Below are 23,934 nucleotides of genomic sequence, written 5' to 3'. Positions count from 1 at the left end.
CCTTCCATTCAGCCACAAGAGCATTAGTGAGGTCGGGCACTGAAGTTGGGCGATTTGGCCTGGCTCGCAGTCGACCTTCCAATTCATCCCAAAGGTGTTTGATGGGGTTGAGGTCAGTGCTCTGTGCAGGCCAGTCAAGTTATTCCACACCAATCTCGACTGACCATTTCTGTATGGACCTCGCTTTGTGCACGGGGGCATTGTCATGCTAAAACTGGAAAGGGCCTTTCGCAAACTGTTGCCACAAAGATAGAAGACACAGAATTGTCTAGAATATAATTTTATGCTGTAGCATTTAGATTTCCCTTCACTGGAATTAAGGGGCATAGCCCGAACCTTGAAAAACACCCCCAGACCATTATTCCTCCTCCACCAAACATTCGGGCAGGTAGCGTTCTCTTAGCATCAGCCAAACCTGGACCGTCGGACTGCCAGGTGGTAAAGCGTGATTTATCACCCCAGAGAACGCATTTCCACTGCTCCAGAGTCCACGTGGGGCATTGCACATGGTGATGTTAGGCTTGTGTGTGGATGCTCGGCCATGTAAACCCATTTCATGAATCTCTTGACGAACAGTTCTTGTGCTGACGTTGCTTTCAGAAGCAGTTTGGAAATCGGTAGTGAGTGTCGCAACTGAGGAAAGATTATTTTTTACATGCTTTATGCTTCAGTACTTGTCGGTCCCATTCTGTGAGCTTGTGTGTCCTACCACTTCGCGGCTAAACCTTTGTTGCCCCTAGAAGTTTCCACTTCACAATAACAGGACTTACAGTTAACCAGGGCAGTCTAGCAGGGCATAAACTTGAGGAACTGACTTGTTGGAAAGCTGGCATCCTATGGCGGTGCCACATTCAAAGTCACTAATCTCTTCAGTAAGGCCATTCCACTGCTAATGTTTGTCTATAGAGATTGCATGGCTGTGTGCTCAATTTTATACACCTGTCAGCAACGGGTATGGCTGAAATAGCCAAATTCATTAATTTGAAAGGTTGTCCACATACTTTTGGGCATGTATTGTATCTCGTTTTGCAACAAAATGTGATTGTTTGTCTCTATGAAATAAAATCATCTAGTGATAGATTTCAAACAAATACATGTCTGTCCTTAAAAAACAACAACATTTATTTATCCAGGCAAGTCAGTTAAGAACAAATTATTATTTACAATGACAGCCTACCAGGGAACAGTGGGTTAACTGCCTTGTTCAGGGACAGAACGAGACATTTTTATCACGTCAGCTCAGGGATTCGATCCAGCAACCTTTTGACATTGACAAATGCAACCAGACCTCTGAGGTCTCGATCAGACTTTCGTATGGTAATTTCACGATGACGCAATGACACTGTCCAATTGAAAACGGGATTGCAAGATCTCTCAACCAATCAGAAGTCGCCGTGTTACCCAGCCACCCTCCTTTTTTGGATCCTTACATAACTGCGGAGTAGGTTTGTTCTGGCCAAATATCCAGGTTTAATAAGAGCTTTTAGCGATGTATATTTTTGAAAAGATGACACAGTCGGTGTGTACCGTTGGAGCAAGCTTCATCACCACTTTCGTCTTCATCTAGCGGCAGGTGAGAAAGCGAAATGTGATCGTGGCAATCTATTTTCACTGCAACTCGCTAGCATTGCTAATTTAACTGAGTTTAGCGATGATGTGTCAGTAGCATCATTCAGATCTCGATGGTCACATCAGGGTAACAAGCCAACAATACGTATATAACAAGTTTTATTTGGATTAAAGTATTTGAGATTGTCCAATATGTTAATGGTTTGTAGCTAATTTACAGTTAGCCAAGTTCAAATGCTCGCTAGCTGTCAATGTAGTAGGTAACTAGCCAGGATTTAGAGAATGAACGCTTCATTCTCTTGTAGGAAACTGTTAAATCATGGTGTACATGCATATAACTAGTTGTAATACCACTGGATTACATTGTAGCTAGCTGCCCAGTGAGTAAAAAAATTGTAGGCCTAATGTCTGGTGCTAGTCTCCTAAGAGACTTAACGTCAGCTAACTAGTTATAACATAGTTGTACTAAGTAGCAAGTATGCTAGATGGAAGCAGCAACGACTGGATCCGCTACTAACTTCGCTACGTAGCTAATCAACATATGTTAGCTATGTTAACTACACCGTGGACATTTAATGCACACCATACATCTGACAGGTATTTTGCAGACCAATGCATCTTTATTTAAATACCTTTTTTATTATATCTAAAAACATGTTTTTCACTTTCATAACTCCAAGCTGTGCATGTTGTGAAAACAGTCAGTTTCAAACTGTTGTATGTTCCTATTTTTTTTCGTGTTAATAAAACTTTTGTGCAGTATTTTTGGCCTGGAGTCAATAGACATAGCTTAGCTGGACTAATATTATAGGTATAGTAGGGTCAAGTCAATTGATCCTTGTTGGCTGTCCCTGCCTATCTGGGGTGCTGAACTGCACTCTGACCTCTGTTGACCTTTCAACATAGATTAAACGGTTAAAACCTAGCAAGCCATATAGCATAGTACAGTTAAAGAGCAAGATGGGTACGTTGGATTTTCCAGAGCATGCATTTGTTCTTGGCACTTTGAATAGGCCTGTTCTGTGGCATTGTGGACAGACTTTTAGTACATGCCAGGTTTATGTTGTGTAGCTATGAATCCAGTTGTTTTCTCTACCTTGCATGTGCTTCCAGTGTTTTACAACTAATGACTTTGTCCACCCTTTATTCCCCAGGTTCCCAATACAATTATGGAGTTTTGAGAAGGGTTTTGTGTGTTTTTGGGGGGGAAAGGGGGTCTTTCCCCTCAATTTTGATGGACTATTTGAAGGGACTTTCTGGAGGGTTATTGAACCTGCCTTTTGTAAAATATTGTGTATATATTTTTTGAAGTTAGAAAAGGAGAGAATATTTTTTTGTAATATATTTATAGTATATTTGTATTTTATTTTATATAAGTGTAGAATTTATATATACGTTTATTGAATTCCTGATGCCATTGTATGTTTCTAACACATTTGGTTGTGTTGAGCTTTGGGTCTACATGGTGGACTAAGATGACCTAAAACAAGGCCATGGGGTTGCTAGGGTGCGGTGGAATCTCAACACAAGCACAATTCTAGCACCCCATAACAATCTCCCACCTTTTTCTATTTTCTTCAGAGAGCAGCTACTTACAAAACATTATAATTTCAAAGTCACATTGACTTGACCTAAAGCATTCTCTTAGGGTTTGTTGCTGTTTCAGTGTTTGTTTTAGAGTTGGTAGTGGGGGAGCAGGGTCTCCGTGACTGGGTAAGTTTGCTGCTTTAGAGCGGGGAGTTTACTGCAAAGTTTAGAAGTCTCTCAGGATGAGCGTGGTGATGGCAAACCCGGACTGCACGCCAAAATGCCGCTCCGTGCGGCATGCAGATGAAGTGGTGGCGGCGCTGACGCGGGGTTCAGAGGGGAGCCTGCGGGCCTTCCTCAACGCCCACTGCCACAACGCAGCCACACTGAGGGATGCCTTCGGTCGCACGGCCCTGCACCTGGCCGCCTCACTGGGCAAGAGGGCCCTGCTGGAGTGGATGCTGGAGAGCAAGAGCCCTGACCTCATGGTGAAGGACAAGGAGTCTGGCTGGACCGCCCTGCACCGCAGTGTCTTCTACGGACACATTCACTGCCTCATGTCACTCATTAAGGTGAGTCTCCCTCTGATTCAGAACTAATGTTTAGATGACTGGGCCTCCTTTGGCCTCTACATACAGGGGCAAGAAAAAGTATGTGAACCCTTTTTGTATTTCCTGGAATTTTGAAAAAGTATGTGAAACCTTTTATAACTGGTTGACCCTCCTTTGCCAGCAATAACCTCAACCAAATGTTTTCTGTAGTTGCGGATCAGACCTGCACAACGGTCAGGAAGAATTTTGGACAATTCCTCTTAACAAAACCGTTTCAGTTCAGAAATTTTCTTGGGATGTCTGGTGTGAACCGCTCTCTTGAGGTCATGCCACAGCATCTCAATCAGGTTGAGGTCAGTATTTTGTTGTTGATTTTGTTTGTTTTGTGTCGTTGTCCTGTTGCATCACCCAATTCTATTGAGCTTCAATTGGCAGACAGATGGCCCTGCAAAATGTCTTGATAAACTTGGGACTTCATTTTTCTGTTGACAATAGCAAGCTGTCCAGGCCCTGAGGCAGCAAAGCAGTCCCAAACCATGATGCTCCCTCCACCGTACTTTAGTAACTTTACAGTTGGGGAATGGTTCTGGTATTGGTGTGCTGTGCTCTTTTTTTTTTTTTTTTCTCCACACAATGCTCTGTGTTCCTTCCAAACAACTCAACTTTAGTTTCATCTGGCCATAGAATATTTTGCCAGTAGGGCTGTGGAACATCCAGGTGCTTTTTTGCAAACGTCAGATGTGCAGCGATGTTTTTTTTTGGACAGCAGTGGCTTCTTCCGTGGTGTCCTCCCATGAACACCATTCTTGTTTAGTGTTTTACGTATTGTGGACTCATCAAAAGAGATGTTAGCATGTTCCAGAGACTTCTGTAAGTCTTTAGCTGACACTCTGGGATTCTTCTTAACCTCATTTTGCAGTCATCTTTGCAGGACGGCCACTTCTAATTAGAGAAGCAACAGTGCTGAACTTTCTCCATTTATAGACTATTTTTCTAACCATGGACTGATGAACATCAAGGCTTTGAGATACTTTTGTAACCCTTTACAGCTTTATGCAAGTCAATCATTCTTTGTCTTAGGTCTTCTGAGATCTCTTTTGTTCGAGGCATGGTTCACATCAGGCAATGCCTCTTGTAAATCGCAAACTCAAATTTTGTCTTTTTTTTACAGGGCAGGGCAGCTCTAACCAACATCTCTAATCTCGTCTCATTGATTGTGCTCCAGGTTAGCTGACTCCTGACTCCAATTAGCTTTTGGAGAAGTTATTCGCCTAGGATTTCACATACTCTTTCCAACCTGTTTTAAATGTTTAAATTATGTTTTCAATATAGACAAGACATACAATAATGTGTGTTATTAGTTTTAGCACATTGTGTTTGCATATTGTTGTGACTTAGATGAAAATCGGATCAAATTTTAGTACCAATTTATGCAGAAATCGTGGTAGTTCCATAGGGTTCACATACTTTTTCTTGCCACTTTAAATGATTGCTACTCTATTCTTAACCGCTACATCACTTACAGCTAGATGTAGTTATAGGGAAATAGTATACTGGCCCTAGTCTAGAATGGTGCTTCTGTGTTGCAGCATGGTGGCATTCTCTCCACCCAGGATAAGGAGGGCCTCTCTGTCCTGGACTTAACCATGAAGGACAGGCCAGCACACGTGGTGTTTACGAAGACGGGTGAGGATCGCTTATCGTTTCATATCTATCTCTCATTTAGACAATGCATGACTAAAAAGTGAAAAGGCGGATGTTTCTTTAAAGCACATAGTAAAGACGGCTGTCAATCGTTGTCGTTTATCTGTAGAAAATAGTGTTGGAAGTCTTGGCTAGGGATGCACGATATATCGGTGAACATATCGGAATCGGACGATATTAGCTAAAAATGCCAGCATCGGTATCGGCCGACGCTAGCTAACTATAGCTACTGAAACAGATTGTCGTTATGTGACGTGTCTCTTTTTTGACACGCAAAGACCCAAACGACGTTCTGTAGAAATCCTGTTGGAGAATGAAACGAGTGAATAAATTAACAACAAAATGGCACAGCAAGTAAGTGAAAGAAATGGGTTTTGATTATGTTTTACTGGTAATGGGGACATACGTAAATGCCAACAAATTAACTTTTTGGTCAGTGTGGTGTGTGTAACCTTTATTTAACTAGGCAAGTCAGTTAAGAACAAATTTACAATGAGGGCCTGGACCACGCTGGGCTAATTTTGCGCAACCCTATGGGACTCCCAATCACGGCCAGATGTGATACAGCCTGGATTTGACCCAGGGACTGTAGTGAAGCTTCTTGCACTGAGATACAGTGCCTTAGACCGCTGCTTCCGTGTGTGTGTGTGTTAACTATTTAACTGTACTAGAATGCTTAAGGCCGCTAAAATTTTAATTATCGGTATCGGGTTTTGTTGGCAAGGAAAATATCGGTATTGGCCAAAAATGTGATATTGGTGCATCACTAGACTTGGCTGTGACAAACATTGTTTTGTAACTTTTGTTTTCTCTCTCTCAGACCCCACTGAGGTTTATACCTGGGGGAACAACACCAATTTCAGTCTGGGGCACGGGAACCAGGAGAGCAGGCATCACCCGGAGATTGTGGATCTGTTTGCCCGTACCAGGGTTTACATCAAACAGGTAAACAAACTGACTACTATAGAGATCCAATAACTGTTCTCTTTAATTATTTTCAGTCTACGCTCTGTTCCTTTCCTCTTAAAGGGGAGGTGTTCTGCCTCTGTTTGCCACCAGCTATTAGATAGTCACATGAGTCATGATAGGGCTTCCCCACCTTTAACATCCTAGTCTCCTGGGGCCTCCTCCCTCCACACAGACTTGGCGTCAATATATGGCTCACCAGGGGGATCCATCACAACAATGCTTATGTAAACACGGTTGTCCCGTTTGGGTCTCCTGGATAACAGCCCCCCCACCCCTGCAAAACAGACCCCCTCCTGGGATATTCCCTCACTACAGGCTGTTCTCCTGGGAACAACGGGCATGGGTAGGAACTAGGAAACAAAGGTGTTCGTATAAGTTGGCATTGTTCTTATTGGGTGGTTGTGTACGGTATAAGGGGTAAAATCACAGCAATGGTAACTGGCTATTATGTAGCTCTCTTGTAACGAAGCTAAAATCACATCAGGAGACCACTTTTGAAGTCTGTCTTATGTGTAGTTACCTTTTAATTCAAGTACACATGCACCTAGCACTGTTTTAGTTTGCAGTGTTTTTCTGTAGCACACGTGATGGAGTTGGCAAAACAAATGCCCACTGGATTGATGCAAATAATCATGAAATCATTCTACCAGGTAGGCATAGGCTACTTTTAACTTAACATATAGTTGAGTATGTTTTGGGGAAAGCCTTTACATCTACCAGAAGACAGTTATCACTAGCATCGCTATATATATATTTTTACTGTCCCTTTTTTTCGTTGCTGTGGTGGCAACAGTTTAGAGGCAATGCGCCGCTACTAAATGAATACCGGGGAAACACTGACTGACATCATTGTCCTCCTATCACTATGGATTTGGGGGTTTTAGAAATTGAAATATAAATTCTAAGCTCCTTTTTAGTGAGAGGGTGAATGACTGAGAGGAGTAGGACAGGTGCACTGGGCTTGGGTTCTGTGTCTGGCTTTGTCTAGCCCAGCTCTGCATGGTTAAACCCACGTTGGCCTTATGTGCGGTCCCCTCTACAGTGTCCCTGATGGCCATGTGGAGGCCCTTAGTGTGATTAAGGGTATTGGCACCAGACAGCACCTGTGTTACTGCCCAGTCTCTCTTTCTTTAGTACAGAGCAGGGTTCCCCAACTTGTGGCCCATTGTTTCATTTGGCCCCCTAGTTTTTGGAGGGAAAAAAATATATATTTTCATTGTTGGACATAAGACTGTAAAAACAGCAGGAAATCGGCTCCAAGTGATTTTAATTTTAATAAATCTGTTCCAAGTATTCTGGTGCATAATAGAGAGATGTGATCGTATACAAATTTAAGCAAGGTTTGAAATGATTGTTTTAGTCAAACATTATCTGTTTGGGCTTCTTGCGGTCAATTTGCGGTCTACATATTATTTGTAATTAGGTTCCGGCCCCTGAACATCCGCTCAAAAACATATTGGGCCGCGGCTGAATCTAGTTGACGATCCCTGGTGTTCTAATTATCAGCGTAAGAACACTATGAAAGGTATATCAGTGCTGCCACGTGATCGTTTCCCCTGTACTCGGCACATTCCAAGCTTAATTGCACCCCTCATACATCTTCCTCCTACAGATAACCATTAACTTCTGGTGTAGACCCTCTAAACCTAAGCACTCAATATTTCAGTATGATACCTGATAATTAACCCTATTCCAAGTTTAGGAGTTAGAACCCAGAATCCATCACTGGTATAGATGGTGCTGAGAGGTCTGAGGAAGAAACCTTGTAAGATAACTTTGTTTTTTAGGTAATGTTGTAGAGATCTATGAGGTCATTTTGTGGAGATGTAGGCCCTGACTATGGTTAGAACTGTGGTTTCCAGCGGTTATTTAGACTCTTGACAGGAAGGACCTTTTCACAGGGAGCTATGCTAGGGAATTCATTCCTATGACATCATCAGCTCTCGTGCTCTGCTACAGCTCATGATGTCATAGGGTGGCATGCATTCCTAGTTAAGTACAGATTTTGACTGAAGTCTTTGGGTTAGATACGTTATAGCTATATCCGATGTAATATTGAAAGGTAATGACCCAACTTTTGAGTTGATCTAAGTTTCATTATTGTCCTATGGCAGGTTGCTGTTTAGCGTCTACATTTTATACACATTTTCATGACCTGTGCATTTTCATGACCTTTGCTCAGTGGGGAGCAGATCCCATTTCAAGACCTCTCAGTGACCTACTGGTACCCCTACATGGAGGCAGAGCCTTTGTCCTCAGTGCAACCTGCCCACAGTCCAACAGGTGCTAGGGGTTAAATATTTATCCCAGTATGACATGCTTTAATTAAATGAGCCGGGTATGTGTGTGGGGCTGTCTCGTTATCAATGTGATACATCGGGGAAACATCCCCTTCGCCCTATTGAGAGCTGGAGGGGACAATGCATTAGTAATGATGTTTACTTTTCCACTTGTGCCCCGGCCTATAGTACCACCACTATTTGACTATTACTACGAGAGGGCTTAGTTTGGCCACGGAAATCAATCAACAATCAATCAAACATGCTGCGGTCTTTTTCTTTGAGTTCTTGTGATGAGAATTTGACAGTGGAGCAAAATTGTCTCACTGAATAGACCTACATTATTGATTACCCCCAAAAATGTGTTTCCTTTCCTCTCAGGTGGTGCTGTGTAAGTTCCACTCAGTGTTCCTGTCTCAGAAGGGGCAGGTGTATACATGTGGACACGGGCAGGGAGGTCGGCTGGGACACGGGGACGAACAGACATATCTGGTGAGAATACTATATTGTATCTGACCTATCAAATTTTATTGGTCACATAAAGTGTATTTTCTACCCATGTGTGAATTGGATTTTTATTTTGTATTTTTATTTTGCATATCCCACTCCCCCTGAGACACCCTTCGAGAGGGGGTCATGACCAGGGATCAGCCATTATTGACAGCGACCCAGGAGCAATTAGGGTTAAGTGCCTTTCTCAAGGGCACATTGACAGTTTTTTCACCCAATTGGCTCTGTGATTCGAACCAGCAACCTTTTGGTTACTGGACCAGCACTCTTAACTGCTAGGCTACTTCCTGTATGGCTGTTTAACTCTGTTCACCTGCTTCTAGCTTGATGAGCTGTAATCACTCCACCCTGAGTGTACCTGGGGTTGATTTGCACACCTGTGCTAAACCTGTGTTAACCTGGTGTGAAATACTTTTTTTGAAATGTGTTTGAGCTTGTCTGGCACAATGTAACCAGTGGAATCGTCCTAAAAATGTCAACTTCAATATTGCCCCATTTTTGAAGGCACTCCAGGGCAGGCTCAAGCAAACGTTCAAAGTATTTGATATATAAATTTTAAAAAACATACTATTCAAAGTGAAATAGGGCTGTGGATTTTTATCATCTGTCAGGTTCCTCGGATGGTGGAGGGGCTCCTGTCTCATCACTGCTCCCAGGTGGCTGCAGCCAAGGACCACACGGTGGTGCTGACCGAGGAGGGCTATGTCTACACCTTCGGCCTCAACACTTTCCACCAGCTGGGACTGGCTCCCCCGCCTGCCTCCAGCCACCTGCCCAAACAGGTAAGAGAGACACCTGGCCAGGCATGGTGCCCACATAGACTACATAGCTAGGCAGCTAGATGGGGCGTTGTCCCTAACCACGTTAGCGGAGTAGGACAAGCTAAGGAAAAAACTCCCGGGGCCTCATTTAGCAATATGTGTGTGTTTATGACAATTGCATGAATAAATCCAATGCATCAGAAGACAAACATGTACACAGCAGACACTTGAATCTGAGGGAAGCTGAATTAGTGTGGATTGGTTGTTGACTGACGTTGGTCTTGTCCAATGGGATGCAGGTATTCTCCAAGACCCTTAAAGGCAGGACTGTTATTGGTGTAGCAGCGGGGAGATTCCACACAGTTCTGTGGACCAGGGAGGCTGTCTACACAGTGGGACTGAACGGAGGGCAGCTGGGTAAGTCATGATGACTGGCACACCATAGCATAACATTGGTTTCCAATGACTTTGAAGTTAAGCCAAGGCAACTAATGATATGCTCTATCATTCCCCTACCATGACTTTATACGTGGTGATGGTTGACTTTTGACCTTTAGGCTACCTGTTGGACCCCAACGGTGAGAGGTGTGTGACCGCGCCTCGCCAGGTGTCTGCCCTCTACCACAAGGACGTCACCATCGCCATGGCAGTAGCCAGTAATGGGGCAACGTTGGTGGTGACAGAGAAGGGAGATGTCTACCTGCTAGCTGACTATTTGTGCAAGAAGTTGGCATCCAGGTGACTATACCGATAGTGGAGAAGTGACTACCAGGGTCACGGTTAATTCCATTTCATCTCAGGAAGTCAACTGCAATTCCAGTTTCTCATTGAGGAGAATATGAATACACATTTCAGTTTACTTCCTGAATTGACCGAATTCCAAATAACATTTTCTTTATGAGAGAGAGATGACATTAACCTAAGGTTGATCGAATTAGCATAATACAAAAATCCCCATTAAAAATAATTATCTTTTAAGCTAGAGAAATCTGTTTTGCATTGGATGTGTCTCAATCCACCGCATCCGCCTATTTAACACTTCTGCATTTGCGGTGAAAGGTGACAGAGCTAGAGCGCAGTTTGTCAGACCATGAGACATCCTGAATATCGGTCTGGAGCACCCGACCGGTTTGGCCTACAAACTATTATGACCACTCGATGGAAATATGGGTCTCACGAACACGATGGTGTTTACTCTGCGACCCACACAAGCGTCGTCTGAAGTCGGTACAGCCGAACTCCCAACTTCTGTCTGTAGCGTCAGAACAGTTTGGGCTATATACTAATATGACCCCTCTGTGTCAAGGTGAGACTCATGAACACGTACTTGTTGGTTGTTTTGCTCTCATTTATGAAAGTACACTACATGACCAAAAGTATGTAGACACCTGCTCGTCCAACATCTCATTCCAAAATCATTGGTATTAATATGGAGTTGGTCCCTGCTAAAACAGCCTCCGCTCTTCTGGGAAGGCTTTCCACTAGATGTTGGAGAGTTGCTGCGGGGACTTGCTTCCATTCAGCCACAAACATTAGTGTGGTCGGGCACTGATGTTGTGCGATTAGGCCAGGCTCGCATTCAGCGTTCTAATTCATCCCAAAGGTGTCCAATGGGGTTGAGGTCAGGGCTCTCTGCAGGCCAGTCAAGTTCTTTCACACCGATCCCGACAAACCATTTCTGTATGGACCTCGTTTTGTGCACGGAGTCATTGTTATGCTGAAGCAGGAATGGGCCTTTCGCAAAATGTTGCCACAAAGTTGGAAGCACAGAATCGTCTAGAATGTCATTGTATGCTGTAGCGTTAAGATTTCTCTTCACTGGAACTAAGGGGCGTGGCCCGAACCATGAAAAACAGCCCCAGACCATTATTTCTCCCCCACCTATCTTTACAGTTGGCACTATGCATTGGGGCAGGTAGCGTTCTCCTGGTGTCCGTCGGACTGCCAGATGGTGAAGCGTGATTCATCACTCCAGAGAATGCGTTTCCACTGCTCCAGAGTCCAATGGTGGCGAGCTTTACACCACTCCAGCCGACGCTCGGCATTTCGCATGGTGATCTTAGGCTTGTGTGCGGATGCTCGGCCATGGAAACCCATTTCATGAAGCTCCCAAAGAACAGTTATTGTGCTGACGTTGCTTCCAGAGGCAGTTTGGAACTCTGTAGTGAGTTTTGCAACCGAGGACTGACTATTTTTTACACGCTATGTGCTTCAGCACTCGCTGTTCCGTTCTGTGAGCTTGTGTGGCCTACCACTTTGCGGCTGAACCATTGTTGCTCCGAGACATTTCCACTTCACAGTAACAGGACTTACAGTTGACCGGGGTAGCGCTAGCAGTGCAGAAATTTGACAACTGATTTGTTGGAAAGGTGGCATCCTATGACGGTGGCACGTTGAGTCACTGAGCATTTCAGTAAGGCCAATGTTTGTCAATGATGATTGCATGTCTGTATGCTCAACTTTGTACACCTGTCGGCAACGGGTGGTTCTGAAATGGCGGAGTCCACTAATTTGTATGCGTGTCTACATACATACACAAGTATGTATATGTATAGTGCCATTAGAAAATTATTCAAACACTTGACTTTTTCCACCTTTTGTTACGTTACAGCTTTATTCTAAAATGGATGTAACCTTCTTTTTTATAATCTGAAAGGTTTTTAGAAAGTTTAGCAAATTTATGATTTTTTTTTTTTTTATACTTCAAGGGGTCTTAAAATCAAATAGTAAAATGATCCTTGGTATGACCTTTTTAAAACAATTCCATATAGCTTAGTAGTTACCCCCCTCCTGGCTTAAACAGGGCATAGACAATAAAGGGTTAACAGGAGAGAGCGAGAGATATGTGATGATCATTCTACTGTCACTCGCTCTTAAAAAAAAAAAAATATGTACAATTTTTTTTTTCTCTTTCAGACAACTGAACATCCGGAAGGTCCTTGTGAGCGGAGGCAGCCTGGACCATCGTGTGGACCCCCAGGTCCTGAATGAGGGAGGGGGAGAGAAGGTGGCCATCCTGGCCCTGGATGAAGCTGGGAGGGTAAGGACCAGCTGGGTCCAACACATTGAAAAATACCAAATACTTAGTGGTGACGAGCTACAGTCATTTTGTTGGTGGATTCTTCATGTTCAAACGATTCACTCCATATGATCACCCCTCAAGCTGATGTATTTGAGCCATTGATTTATCTTATCCTGTTCTTTATTACTTAGTTTTTTCTGTTTGGATGATGATGTGTGTTGATCTGTGTGATCTATGTTTATTCTATGCATTTGTTGTCATCAAAGACTGACAATGCCTTTAATTGTCCCTCTGGATTACTAAAGTGATATTGAATTGATTTCTCGCTCTCCGTCAGGTTTTCTGCTGGCGCTCAGTGGGCGGTTCGGTGAGACAATGCAGGTGGGCATATGGGCGCCAGGTGTTCATTACAGACATCGCCCTGAGCAGGAACAACATGATGTTTGTCACACAGGAAGGGGAGGGCTTCAGCGGACAGTGGCACGGAGAGTACAGGAAGAGCGTGGAGAAGAAAGGTGAGTTGAGAAAATGGTTTACTCTCATAGCTCAGCGACGACACAATGATACTTCTGAGGACAACCAGTGTTCTTTCACTTTCCTCGTTTACATGTATGGTGGATGATGAACTTCATGAAGAATGGAAAAATAGTAAACAAGACTTCAAAAGTACTCTTTTGCACCCTTGAATGTAAGTAATGTGTACTATTTCTCTGTTCTTCAGGATGTTTATCATCCCAGCATAAATCAGAAGTTGTTTTGGATTTGAATCATTGGGAAGTAAGTTAGAATCACTGCGTTTTGTCATTTTACTAAAGCATTTCTCCCCTGTGTGCTTTAGATGGGAGTGTGGAGGTGTGTGGTTACCCAGAGGGTGGAACTGTGTACGAGCGAATCCGCTTGGAGAAGCTCCCCTATGTCCACCGTGCGGTCAGCATCACCATGGACTCCAAGGGACGCAACTTTGGAGTGCTGCAGTCTGACCCTAAAACCAGGTACTGTTCCTCTGTGTGTTGTCGCACCTTTTTAAAACATTTGAACTGTGTCGTCTTTATTAGGCCACACCGTAACAAAATGTTTTTGAAATGAACAATAAGTGTTTGTTGGGAAGTTCAGATAGTACATCCCTGTTTAACTACGTTTTGGAGCATTTCGTGCCTAGTGAACATGACCCTGATTCGTGAACAAAATGTCTGATCTCTGTCCTTCCCCCGCCCAGCCTGTTTGAGATTCCCAGCGTATCTCCCTCCTCCTTCTCCCAACACTTCCGGGGCCTGCTGGAGGAAGCAGACGAGACGGACAGCATCCACGACTTGACCCTGCAGGCTGGAGACCGCACCTTCCCCGCCCACAAGTACCTCCTGTCCATGAGGTCCGAGTTCTTCAGGAAGCAGCTGGTGCCGGACGGGGGGGAGGGAGACGGGGAGGTGAGGAGGAGCGAGGATGCGGTGGGCTGTGACCTGCTGGTGGTGGAGACGGTGAGCCCTGAGATGCTGGAGCACGTCCTGAAGTTCATCTACACCGACTCCTGTGATCTGCTGGTGCAGGGCCACCGGCCTCGAGTCTTTGGTCAGAACCAGAATCAACAGGACCCGGAGCAGGAGCAGCTGATCAGCAGCCTGCAGGACCTGGGCTTCCATGAGGGCAACCTGAGGGACCGCTTGGCCCTGGAAGTGTACCGCTCGCTGACTCCATCGGCCCAAGGGGACGGAGACAAGCCCAAAAGCAAGGGCACCAAGCCTGGGAAAAAAGGCAAGGGAGGCAAGGCTGGAGCTGGAGAGGGAGGAAGAGTCAACCCGGTCAAGACCTTACAGGGCGTGGCCAAGAAGCTCGGCATGGGGAGTCTGTCGGCACGGTGAATACTGAGTTGGTTATGATTGTTGTCCCCCACGATGAAATCGGGTAGTGGACTGTGGGTTGGTCCGTTCGTATGTTTGTCACACGCGATATATCTCAGACCGCAGTGGCCCGATTTTTGACAACTTGGGTGAATGATGCATCTTACCATTGAGAGCTGGCATTTACAAAATGATATTGATTGGCCAGATGGTGGCGCTATAACATGTGATTGAAAATGCAGACTTTGAAAGGTCATGCACCTCACATGTTATTTTTACATTTTGTGGAAAAACGCTGCTCTTCTGGCACCGAGTGACTGATCTGACGATGTGATAACTATGGAAAAAGGTCTCTCGACGCAATACTGTTAAACTAGTACCTGAAACATGACCAATAAAAAATCACGTGGGTGTGGTTTGGCACATAGATTTATATAAATCAATCAAGGATATTTGTATTTTAACAAAGTTGTACACATTTTGCAAACACTGTCAAGACTCATGTGCAAGAACATTCATATCGACCACACGGTGGCGCCGTTACAGGGACATGTTATATATCTTGATCTGTTTGACTCGGGGTGATGAAATTTGGCACAAATACTCAGGGTAATGAGTCTAGCTAACACGTGATACCTCGGTCAACACTGGCCGATTTTGACGAAATTTGGGTGAAGGATGCGCCTTGCCATAGAGATCCGGCGCTTACAAAATTACACATTATTAATCAACTATACGTACAGTATAGTATGTAAGTCGCATGCGATATCTCAGACACCACTTCGCTGTTTTTTACATTTGTGGAGGACGACATGTTTATTGTTATTTGTCTTGCTTTTAACCCCTAATCCTTTGGGTTGGGGGGGGGGGGGGGGTTGTTAATATCTATAATAGTTTTTTAAGATGGTCATACCATGGGTCATTTAGCTATCTGATTTGGGATTTTAGGACCCCTGTAGGTGTATATTTTTTCAAATATTTGATGAAACATTGAATTTGGGCTTCTGCTATTAGCCTTAAACGCATTGAATAACATGTTCATACGTGGCACAACCGAATGTCCAACAATGTATCAAAAGGAAGTATGGTTTGAGGTGTCTGAAGGTTTCATGTGTAACCCTTGGCCCATAAAATCCTATTAATTTAAATTCATTTTTTTTTACCGGGTTACCTTGAGACGAGTCTTGTGACGCTTGTGGGCGTCATAGAGTAAAACGGAGAACACGTTTGTAAGAGTCTCAGAATTGTGATGGTGGGGTCCTTTTAGTTTGTAGCTCAAACAGTTCGGACTTGACAGAAGTGTTTGGGTTTGAGACATGAGACTAGTCCTGTGAAGCTTGTGGGTGTTGTAGAGTAAAACCATGAACACATTTTGTTCAAATAGTTTCTAGCCACAACCGTTTGGACACTGTGAGAGAACCGATTTTTCGGCATGTCTCCTGGTCTGACAAACACCGCTGTAGCTCTGCCACCTTCCATTGCACATGCCGAAGACCAACATCGCCGGATGTGTTGGATTTGAGACACAGCCCATGCAACAAAAAAGTCAAACTCTGTTGAATTGATGGAAATGTTGTCTTATGTTAATTGGTTTTCACACTGGCATTGACCTGGTGGGGGGGGGGTGTTATTAACATGTTATAACCCGTAGTGTATTTTGTTAAATACATTTTATTACAGTTTGGATGGAGTGCAGTATGACAACGGGAAGATCAATGTAGTGCATAAGATGACGGCCAACAAGCCACGATATAACCAGAAAAAGTGGTGAGTAAATTGCCACGTGGCAGATTAACTGAGACAATGTTGTGTTCATAGAAAGGTAATTACTAGAATGGACATTCCTATTCAAGTCAATGTTCTGTGACTCTATTCAGTTGTGTGTGTCGTTGTCAGAAAACCAGGGTAGTAAAATATCAAAGCGGAGATATTGTTCCCCGTCTAAGCTGTATCTCTGTCTCCCCCAAGCTCCTACCTTTGTGATGTCACTCTGAGGTCTGAGGATGGCAAGGAGTTCCCCTGTCACAAGTGTGTGCTGTGTGCCAGACTTGGTGAGCTACTATGTGTCAACATATTGTTGCGTTTCTTGGAGTTTGAGGGGTGAACTGTGGGTTTAGGTTATTCAAGGTTGTAGACATCTGACACTAGATTGGCCAGTCATTTGTTAAAGCCGTGGGACCAGTTTTCGGTACACAGATTAAACCTAGCCCTGGACTAAAAGCATGCTCAATGGAGAATCTCAATTGAAAATGATTTTTAATTAAGGAGTAAGATGTGTCTGGGGGATGATTTTTGGATATTTCTTAGTGGCAGTTCTATTGTAAACATGTCATGTGTTTCAGAGTACTTCCACAGTATGCTGGGGAACCCCTGGATAGAGGTATGTTATGTTTTGTCTTTGATTTTATTTCATGTTTATCAATCCATATTAGTTTTTACAATTGATAAAATATCTGTTTTAGTTGCTGGCAATTGGAGGTCTTGCTCATTGTACACTAAAGCTTAATTTTAATATTGCCAGAAGTAACCGTTGGCTCTGAAAACATTGTCTCACATTGTGCTTGAGTAAGTGTGCTGCTACTTGTGATCAGTGATGGTGATGTAGTTGTTGTGTGCCCCCCACAGGCCACTTCTTGTAGTGCCCTAGAGATGCCCACCAGCTCAGAGATACTGCAGGTCATCCTAGAATATGTCTACACTGACGAGTCTCCCACTATCAAAGGTACAGGACACACCAGATCATGCATATACAACCTGTACACACACACACACACACACACACACACACACACACACACACACACACACACACTCAGTGAAAAATGCTTTGGAACTATGGATGGAAATGAGCTCTTTTGCTGACTTGGGTACATACACATTGACTCTGTAATGTTGCTAAATGTGCACTGTCCCTGTCAAATAAGTAAATTAAATAAATATTGAGTTAAAAATATGTCTACCACGTGGCTACCCCTAATAATATTTACGAATCTCATGTTGACTTTGATCTTGATGCACAAGGTAGTTGGAAGCTAAAAGTCTGTCTCTATCCACTTCCAGAGTCTCTCAATGTGGAGTTTGTCTGCAACGTGTTGGTGGTGGCCGATCAGCTTCTCATCACCCGACTGAAGGAGATGTGTGAGGTGGCCATCACTGAGAACCGTATGTCCTCTCATCTTCCCTCTGTCCTCTTAGCCCTCTCTGCTCTCCTCCCATGCCTCTGTCCTCCTCTCTTTCTCTCCTGCATGTCAAACAGCTTTGTCTTGAAAATCACCCGTGTGAGAGCACTGTCCTGTTTGTTTTAAAAAATGGCTTCCTCTTCTGTCTCCTCAGTGACGCTGAAGAACGCTGCGGAGCTGCTGCAGTTTTCTGCCATGTACAACGCTGAGCAGCTCAAACTGTCGTGCATCCAGTTCATCGTGCACAACATGGCTGCCCTGCTCGAGTCCAAGTGAGTGTGTGTTAAGTACATTCGGAAAGTATTCGGACCTTTTCCCCATTTTATTATGTTACAGCCTTATTTTTTTATTATGAGGTAAGCAACACAGCGTTAGACTAGTAACCGGAAGGTTGCAAGTTCAAACCCCCTAGCTGACAAGGTACAAATCTGTCGTTCTGCCCCTGAACAGGCAGTTAACCCACTGTTCCTAGGCCGTCATTGAAAATAAGAATTTGTTCTTAACTGACTTGCCTAGTTAAATAAAGGTAAAAAAATAAAAATAAATAAAAAATACACGAGAGCACCAGCTGTTCTGGATGACTGTGATAACGCTCTCTGTAGCAGATGCGATCAAAACCTTTAAACAGGTCAACATTCACACAGCCGCTGGGCCAGGCGGATTACCAGGACTTGTACTGAAAGCATGCGCGGACCAACTGGCAAGTGTCTTCACTGACATTTTCAACCTCTCCCTGACCGAGTCTGTAATGCCTAAATGTTTCAAGTAGACCACCATAGTCCCTGTGCCCAAGGAAGCGAAGGTAACCTGCCTAAATGATTACCGCCCTGTGGCACTCACGTCGGTAGCCATGAAGTGCTTTGAAAGGCTGGTCATGGCTCACAACATCCATCCTTGACCCACTCCAATTTGCATACCGCCCCAACAGATCCACAGATGGCGCAATTTCAATTGCACTCCACACGGTCCTTTCTCACCTGGACAAAAGGAACACCTATGTGAGAATGCTGTTCATCGACTACAGCTTAGCGTTCAACACCACGAAGCTCATCACTAAGCTAAGGACTCTGGGACTAAACACCTCCCTCTGCAACTGGATTCTGGACTTCCTGATGTGCCGCCCCCAGGTGGTAACGATGAGACTGCCTATAGGGAGGAGGTCAGAGAACTGGCAGTGTGGTGCCAGGACAACAACCTCTCCCTCAATGTGAGCAAGACAAAGGAGCTGATTGTGGACTACAGGAATGGCGGGCCAAACAGGCCCCCATTCAACATCGACGGGGCTGTAGTGAAGCAGGTTGAGTTTCAAGTTCCTTGGTGTCCACATCACCAATGAACTATCATAGTCCAAACATACCAAGACAGTCGTGAAGAGGGCACGACAACCTTTTACCCCTCGGGAGACTGAAAAGATTTGGCATGGGCCCCCAGATCCTCAAAAGGTTCTACAGCTGCACCATTGAGAGCGTCCTTACCGGTTGTATCACCGACTTGTTTGGCAACTGCTCGGCATCTGACCATAAGACGCTACAGAGGGTGGTGCGAACGTCCCTGTTCATCACTGGGGCCAAGCTTTCTGCCGTCCAGGACCTATATAATTGGCTGTCAGAGGAAAGCCCATTAAAATTGTCAGAGACTTCAGTCACTTAAGTCACACTGTTTTCTCTGCCACTACACGGCAAGTGGTTCCAGAGCACCAAGTGTAGGACCAAAAGGCTCCTCGACAGCTTCTACCCCCCCCCAAGCCAGTAGGCTGCTGAACAATTCATAAAAATGGCCACCGGACAATTTACATTGACACCCCCTCCCCTCTTGTACACTGCTGCTACTCGCTGTTTGTTTACCTATGCATTGTCACTTCGCCCCCACCTACATATACAGATTACCTCCACTAGCCTGTACCCCCCCCCCCCCCGCACACTGACTCGGTACCGGTGCCCCCTGCATATAGTCTCGTTATTATCATTCTTTCTGTGTTTTTATTATTACTTTTTATCTTAGCCTACTGGGAAAATATTTTCTTCTTGAACTGCACTCTTGGTTAAGGGCTTGTAACTAAGCATTTCATGGTAAAATCAACACTTGTTGTATTCGGCGCATGTGGCAAATGGTTTGATTTAGATTTTTAATGCAAATTTTATTACAAATAAAATAACTGAAATCACATTTGCATAATTATTCAGACCCTTTACTTAGTACTTTGTTGAAGCAACTTTGGCAGTGATTACAGCCTCGTCTTGGGTATGACACTGCAAACTTGGCACATCTGTATTTGGAGTTTCTTCCATCTTTCTCTGCAGATCCTCTCAAGCTCTGTCAGGTTGGATGGGGAGCTGTTATCAAATAATTTTGTTGGTCACACACACATGGTTAGTAGATGTTGTTGCAAGTGTAGCAATGCTTGTGCTTCTAGTTCTGACAGTGCAGCAATATCTAACAAGTAATCTTAACAATTCCACCACTACCTAATACACAATGGAATAAGAATATATGGATGAGCAATGACAGAGCGGCATAGGCAAGATGCAATAAAATACTGTACATATGAGATGAGTAATGTTAAACGTGCAAACATCATTATTAATAAAGTGACTAGTGATCCATTTGTTAGTGGCCAATGATTTCAATACCATGTAGGCAGCAACCTCTGTTAGTGATTGCTGTTCAACAATCTGATGGCCTTGAGACAGAAGCTATTTTCAGTCTCTCGGTCCCAGCTTTGATGTGCCTGTACTAACCTCACCTTCTGGATGGTAGCTTGGTGAACAGGCAATGGCTCGGGTGGTTGTTCTTGATGGTCTTTTTGACCTTCCTGTGACATCGGGTGCTGTAGGTGTCCCGGAGGGCAGGTAGTTTGCCCTCGTGATGTGTTGTGTAAACTGCACCACCCTCTGGAGAGCCCTGCGGTTGAGGGCCGTGCAGTTGCTGTACCAGGTGGTGATACAGCCCGACAGGATGCTCTCAATTGTGCATCTGTAAAAGTTAGTCAGGGTTTTAGGTGCCTAGCCAAATTTCTTCAGCCTCCTGAGATTGAGGCGATGTTGCCCCTTCACCACACTGTCTGTGTGGGTGGACCATTTCAGTTTGTCTGTGATGTGTACGCTGAGGAACTTTAAAAAACTTTCCACCTTCTCCACTGCTGTCCCTTCGATGTGGATAGGGGGGTGCTCCCACGATCATCTCCTTTGTTTTGTTGATGTTGAATGAGAGGTTTTCCTAACACAAAACTCCGAAGGCCCTCACCTCCCTGTAGGCTGTCTCGTCTTTGTTGGAAATCAAGCCCACTACTGTTGTCTTCAAACTTGATGATTGAGTTGGAGGCATGTGTGGCCACGTGGTCGTGGGTGAACAGGGAGCACAGGAGGGGGATGAGGACGCACTGTTGTGGGGCCCCATTGTAGAGGATCAGCGAAGTGGAGATGTTGTTTTCTACCTTCACCACCTGGGGTCAGCCCGTCAGGAAGTCCAGGACACTATCACACAGGGTGGGGTTGAGACCCAGAGCATCAAGCATAATGATGAGTTTGGAGGGTACTATGGTATTGAATGCTGAGCTGTAGTCAATGAACAGCATTCTTAAATAGGTATTCCTATTGTCCAGATGGGATAGGGCAGTGTGATGGCGATTGCATAGTCTGTGGACCTATTGCGGTGGGTCTCGGTTGACTGGTAAAGTGGAGGTGATATGATCCTTGACTAGTCTCAATCACTTCAGTTCTCTCCAGAGATGTTCAAGTCCAGGCTCTGGTTGGGCTACTCGAGGACATTGAGACTTGTCCCGAAGCCACTCCTGCGTTGTCTGAGAACATGCTCCAGAGCGCTCAGGACTTCACCAAGGATCTCTCTCTACTTTGCTGTGTTTTTCTTTCCCTTTATCCTAACTAGTCCCCCAGTCCCTGCAGCTGAAAAACATCCCCACAGCATGATGCTGCCACCACCATGCTTCACCATATGGATGGTGCCAGGTTTCCTCCAGATGTGACACTTGGTATTCAGGCCAAAGAGTTCAATTTAGGTTTCATCAGACCAGAGGATCTTGTTTCTCATGGCCTGAGTCCTTTTGGCTCCAAGCAGGCTGTCTTGTGCCTTTTTATTGTGGGGTGGCCACTCTACCATAAAGGTCTGATTGGTGGAGTGCTGCAGAGATAGTTGCCCATCTGGAAGGTTCTCCAATCTCCACAGAGGAACTCTGAGGCTCTGTCAGTCTTGGTGGTCCCAAACTTCTTCCATTTTAAGAATGATGGAGGCCACTGTGTTCTTGGGGACCTTCAATGCTGCATGAATATTTTTGTATCCTTCCCCATATCTGTTCTTCAATACAATCTTGTCTTGAGCTCTACTGACAATTCCTTTGACCTCATGGTTTGGTTTTTGCTCTGACATGCACTGTCAACTGTGGGACCTTAAATAGACAAATTCTTTGTGGATCTGTGTTAGGAAGGTCAGCTCAGTTTACGAGTCGTTTTGTGGGCAGTGTGCACATAGCCTGTCTTCTCTTGAGAGCCAGGTATGCCTACGGTGTCCTTCCTCAATAGCTATGCTCACCGACTCTGTACATAGTCAAAGCATTCCTTAAGTTTGGGTCAGTCACAGTGGTCAGGTAATCTGCCACTGTGTACTCTATTTAGGGCCAAATGGCATTCTAGTTTGCTCTCGGTCAAGTGTCTTTTGTCTCAATTGTTTGGGTCTAATTGCTGTCCAGCTTGCTTAGGGGACTCTTCTCCAGGTTCCTCTCTTTGTAGGTGATGGCCTTGTTTTGGAAGGTTCTGGAATCGCTTCCTTTTAGGTGGTTGTAGAATTGAACGTCTCTTTTCTGGATTTTGATTATTAGTGGGTATCGGCCTAATTCTGCTCTGCGTGCATTATTTGGTGTTTTACATTGTACACAGAGGTTATTTTTGAATAAGTGATTCAAATATTTTTAGCCAGATCCTAATTGGTATGTTGAATTTTATGTGGAGGTCTACAATTGTTTTTCTGAGGTCTTGGCTGATTTCTTTTGATTTTCCCATGATGTCAAGTAAAGAGACACTGAGTTTGAAGGTAGGCCTTGAAATACATCCACAGATACACCTCCAATTGACTCAAATTATGTCAATTAGCCTAATCAGAAGCCATGACATCATTTTCTGGAATTTTCCAAGCTGTTTAAAGTCAGTCAACTTAGTGTATGTAAACGTCTGACCCACTGGAATTGTGATACAGTGAAATAATCTGTCTGTAAACAATTGTTGGAAAAATTACTTGTCATGCACAAAGTAGATGTCCTAACCGACTTGCCAAAACTATAGTTTGTTAACAAGAAATTTGTGGAGTGGTTGAAAAACTAGTTTTAATGACTCCAACCTAAGTGTATGTTAACTTCCGACTTCCAACTGTGTGTGTGTGTGTGTGTGTTGAAGAGGGTGGGGCTTAAGCTGCATCCCTGTCTCACCCCATGGCTCTGTGGATAGAAATGTTTTTTTTTTTTTGCCAAATTTTAATCCACGCTTGTTGTTTGTGTACATGGATTTCATAATGTGAATTTTTTTCCCCAACACCACCTTCCATCAATTTCTATAGCAGACCCTTATGTCAAATTGAGTCAAGTTTTAATTAACAAAGCATGAGAACACTTTGCTTTTGTTTTGCTTCCAAATATTAGGGACGATGCCATAGCTAAGGATGTTAGAGTTTAAGTATAAACAATTGGAATTTGTGGTCTTTATGTTTTATCATTGAGGATACCATGTACACCACAGGTCTTTTTTGGGGTGGAGGGTTTATTTAGTCCTGTAGTTCATTCAATGTAATTGGAGAATCCAGTGGGTTCTGGTAGTCTTTTAGTAGTTGATTTATAAGATTTGTATTTGATCATGTATATGTTTTTGCTGGTTCTTTGTTATAGGGCCAAAAAGATTGGAGAAGTGGTTTCCCCATACATCTCCATTTTGGATAGATAACACTTAACAAACAACAAGAGTTTTCGAATTTTTCCCAGATGAGACAAAACTATGGATTCTTCTTCGAGTCTCTCTCTCTCTCTCTC

The 23,934-nt window shown here is 44.1% G+C and overlaps 1 protein-coding gene across 1 annotated transcript in view; it reads left to right on the top strand.

The window, feature by feature from the left end:
• The first annotated feature begins 1,407 nt into the window (after window positions 1-1,407).
• LOC139394669 (inhibitor of Bruton tyrosine kinase-like) overlaps window positions 1,408-23,934 on the top strand; it is a 35,772-nt gene continuing 13,245 nt past the window's right edge. The window contains exons 1-18 of the mRNA XM_071142763.1: window positions 1,408-1,573; window positions 2,724-3,668; window positions 5,237-5,333; window positions 6,172-6,296; window positions 8,981-9,091; window positions 9,721-9,891; window positions 10,170-10,287; window positions 10,428-10,608; window positions 12,787-12,910; window positions 13,230-13,407; window positions 13,731-13,884; window positions 14,109-14,744; window positions 16,408-16,494; window positions 16,696-16,778; window positions 17,070-17,107; window positions 17,353-17,449; window positions 17,788-17,889; window positions 18,061-18,178. Of these exons, the coding sequence (XP_070998864.1) occupies window positions 3,339-3,668; window positions 5,237-5,333; window positions 6,172-6,296; window positions 8,981-9,091; window positions 9,721-9,891; window positions 10,170-10,287; window positions 10,428-10,608; window positions 12,787-12,910; window positions 13,230-13,407; window positions 13,731-13,884; window positions 14,109-14,744; window positions 16,408-16,494; window positions 16,696-16,778; window positions 17,070-17,107; window positions 17,353-17,449; window positions 17,788-17,889; window positions 18,061-18,178 (2,750 nt within the window). The 5' untranslated portion in view covers window positions 1,408-1,573; window positions 2,724-3,338. The remainder of the gene's footprint in view (window positions 1,574-2,723; window positions 3,669-5,236; window positions 5,334-6,171; window positions 6,297-8,980; window positions 9,092-9,720; window positions 9,892-10,169; window positions 10,288-10,427; window positions 10,609-12,786; window positions 12,911-13,229; window positions 13,408-13,730; window positions 13,885-14,108; window positions 14,745-16,407; window positions 16,495-16,695; window positions 16,779-17,069; window positions 17,108-17,352; window positions 17,450-17,787; window positions 17,890-18,060; window positions 18,179-23,934) is intronic.

This window comes from Oncorhynchus clarkii, chromosome 3, assembly GCF_045791955.1.
Source record: "Oncorhynchus clarkii lewisi isolate Uvic-CL-2024 chromosome 3, UVic_Ocla_1.0, whole genome shotgun sequence".
NCBI lineage: Eukaryota > Metazoa > Chordata > Actinopteri > Salmoniformes > Salmonidae > Oncorhynchus > Oncorhynchus clarkii.
Note: the sequence above shows the minus strand (reverse complement) of the source record. Positions and strands in the feature narration are given on the sequence as shown.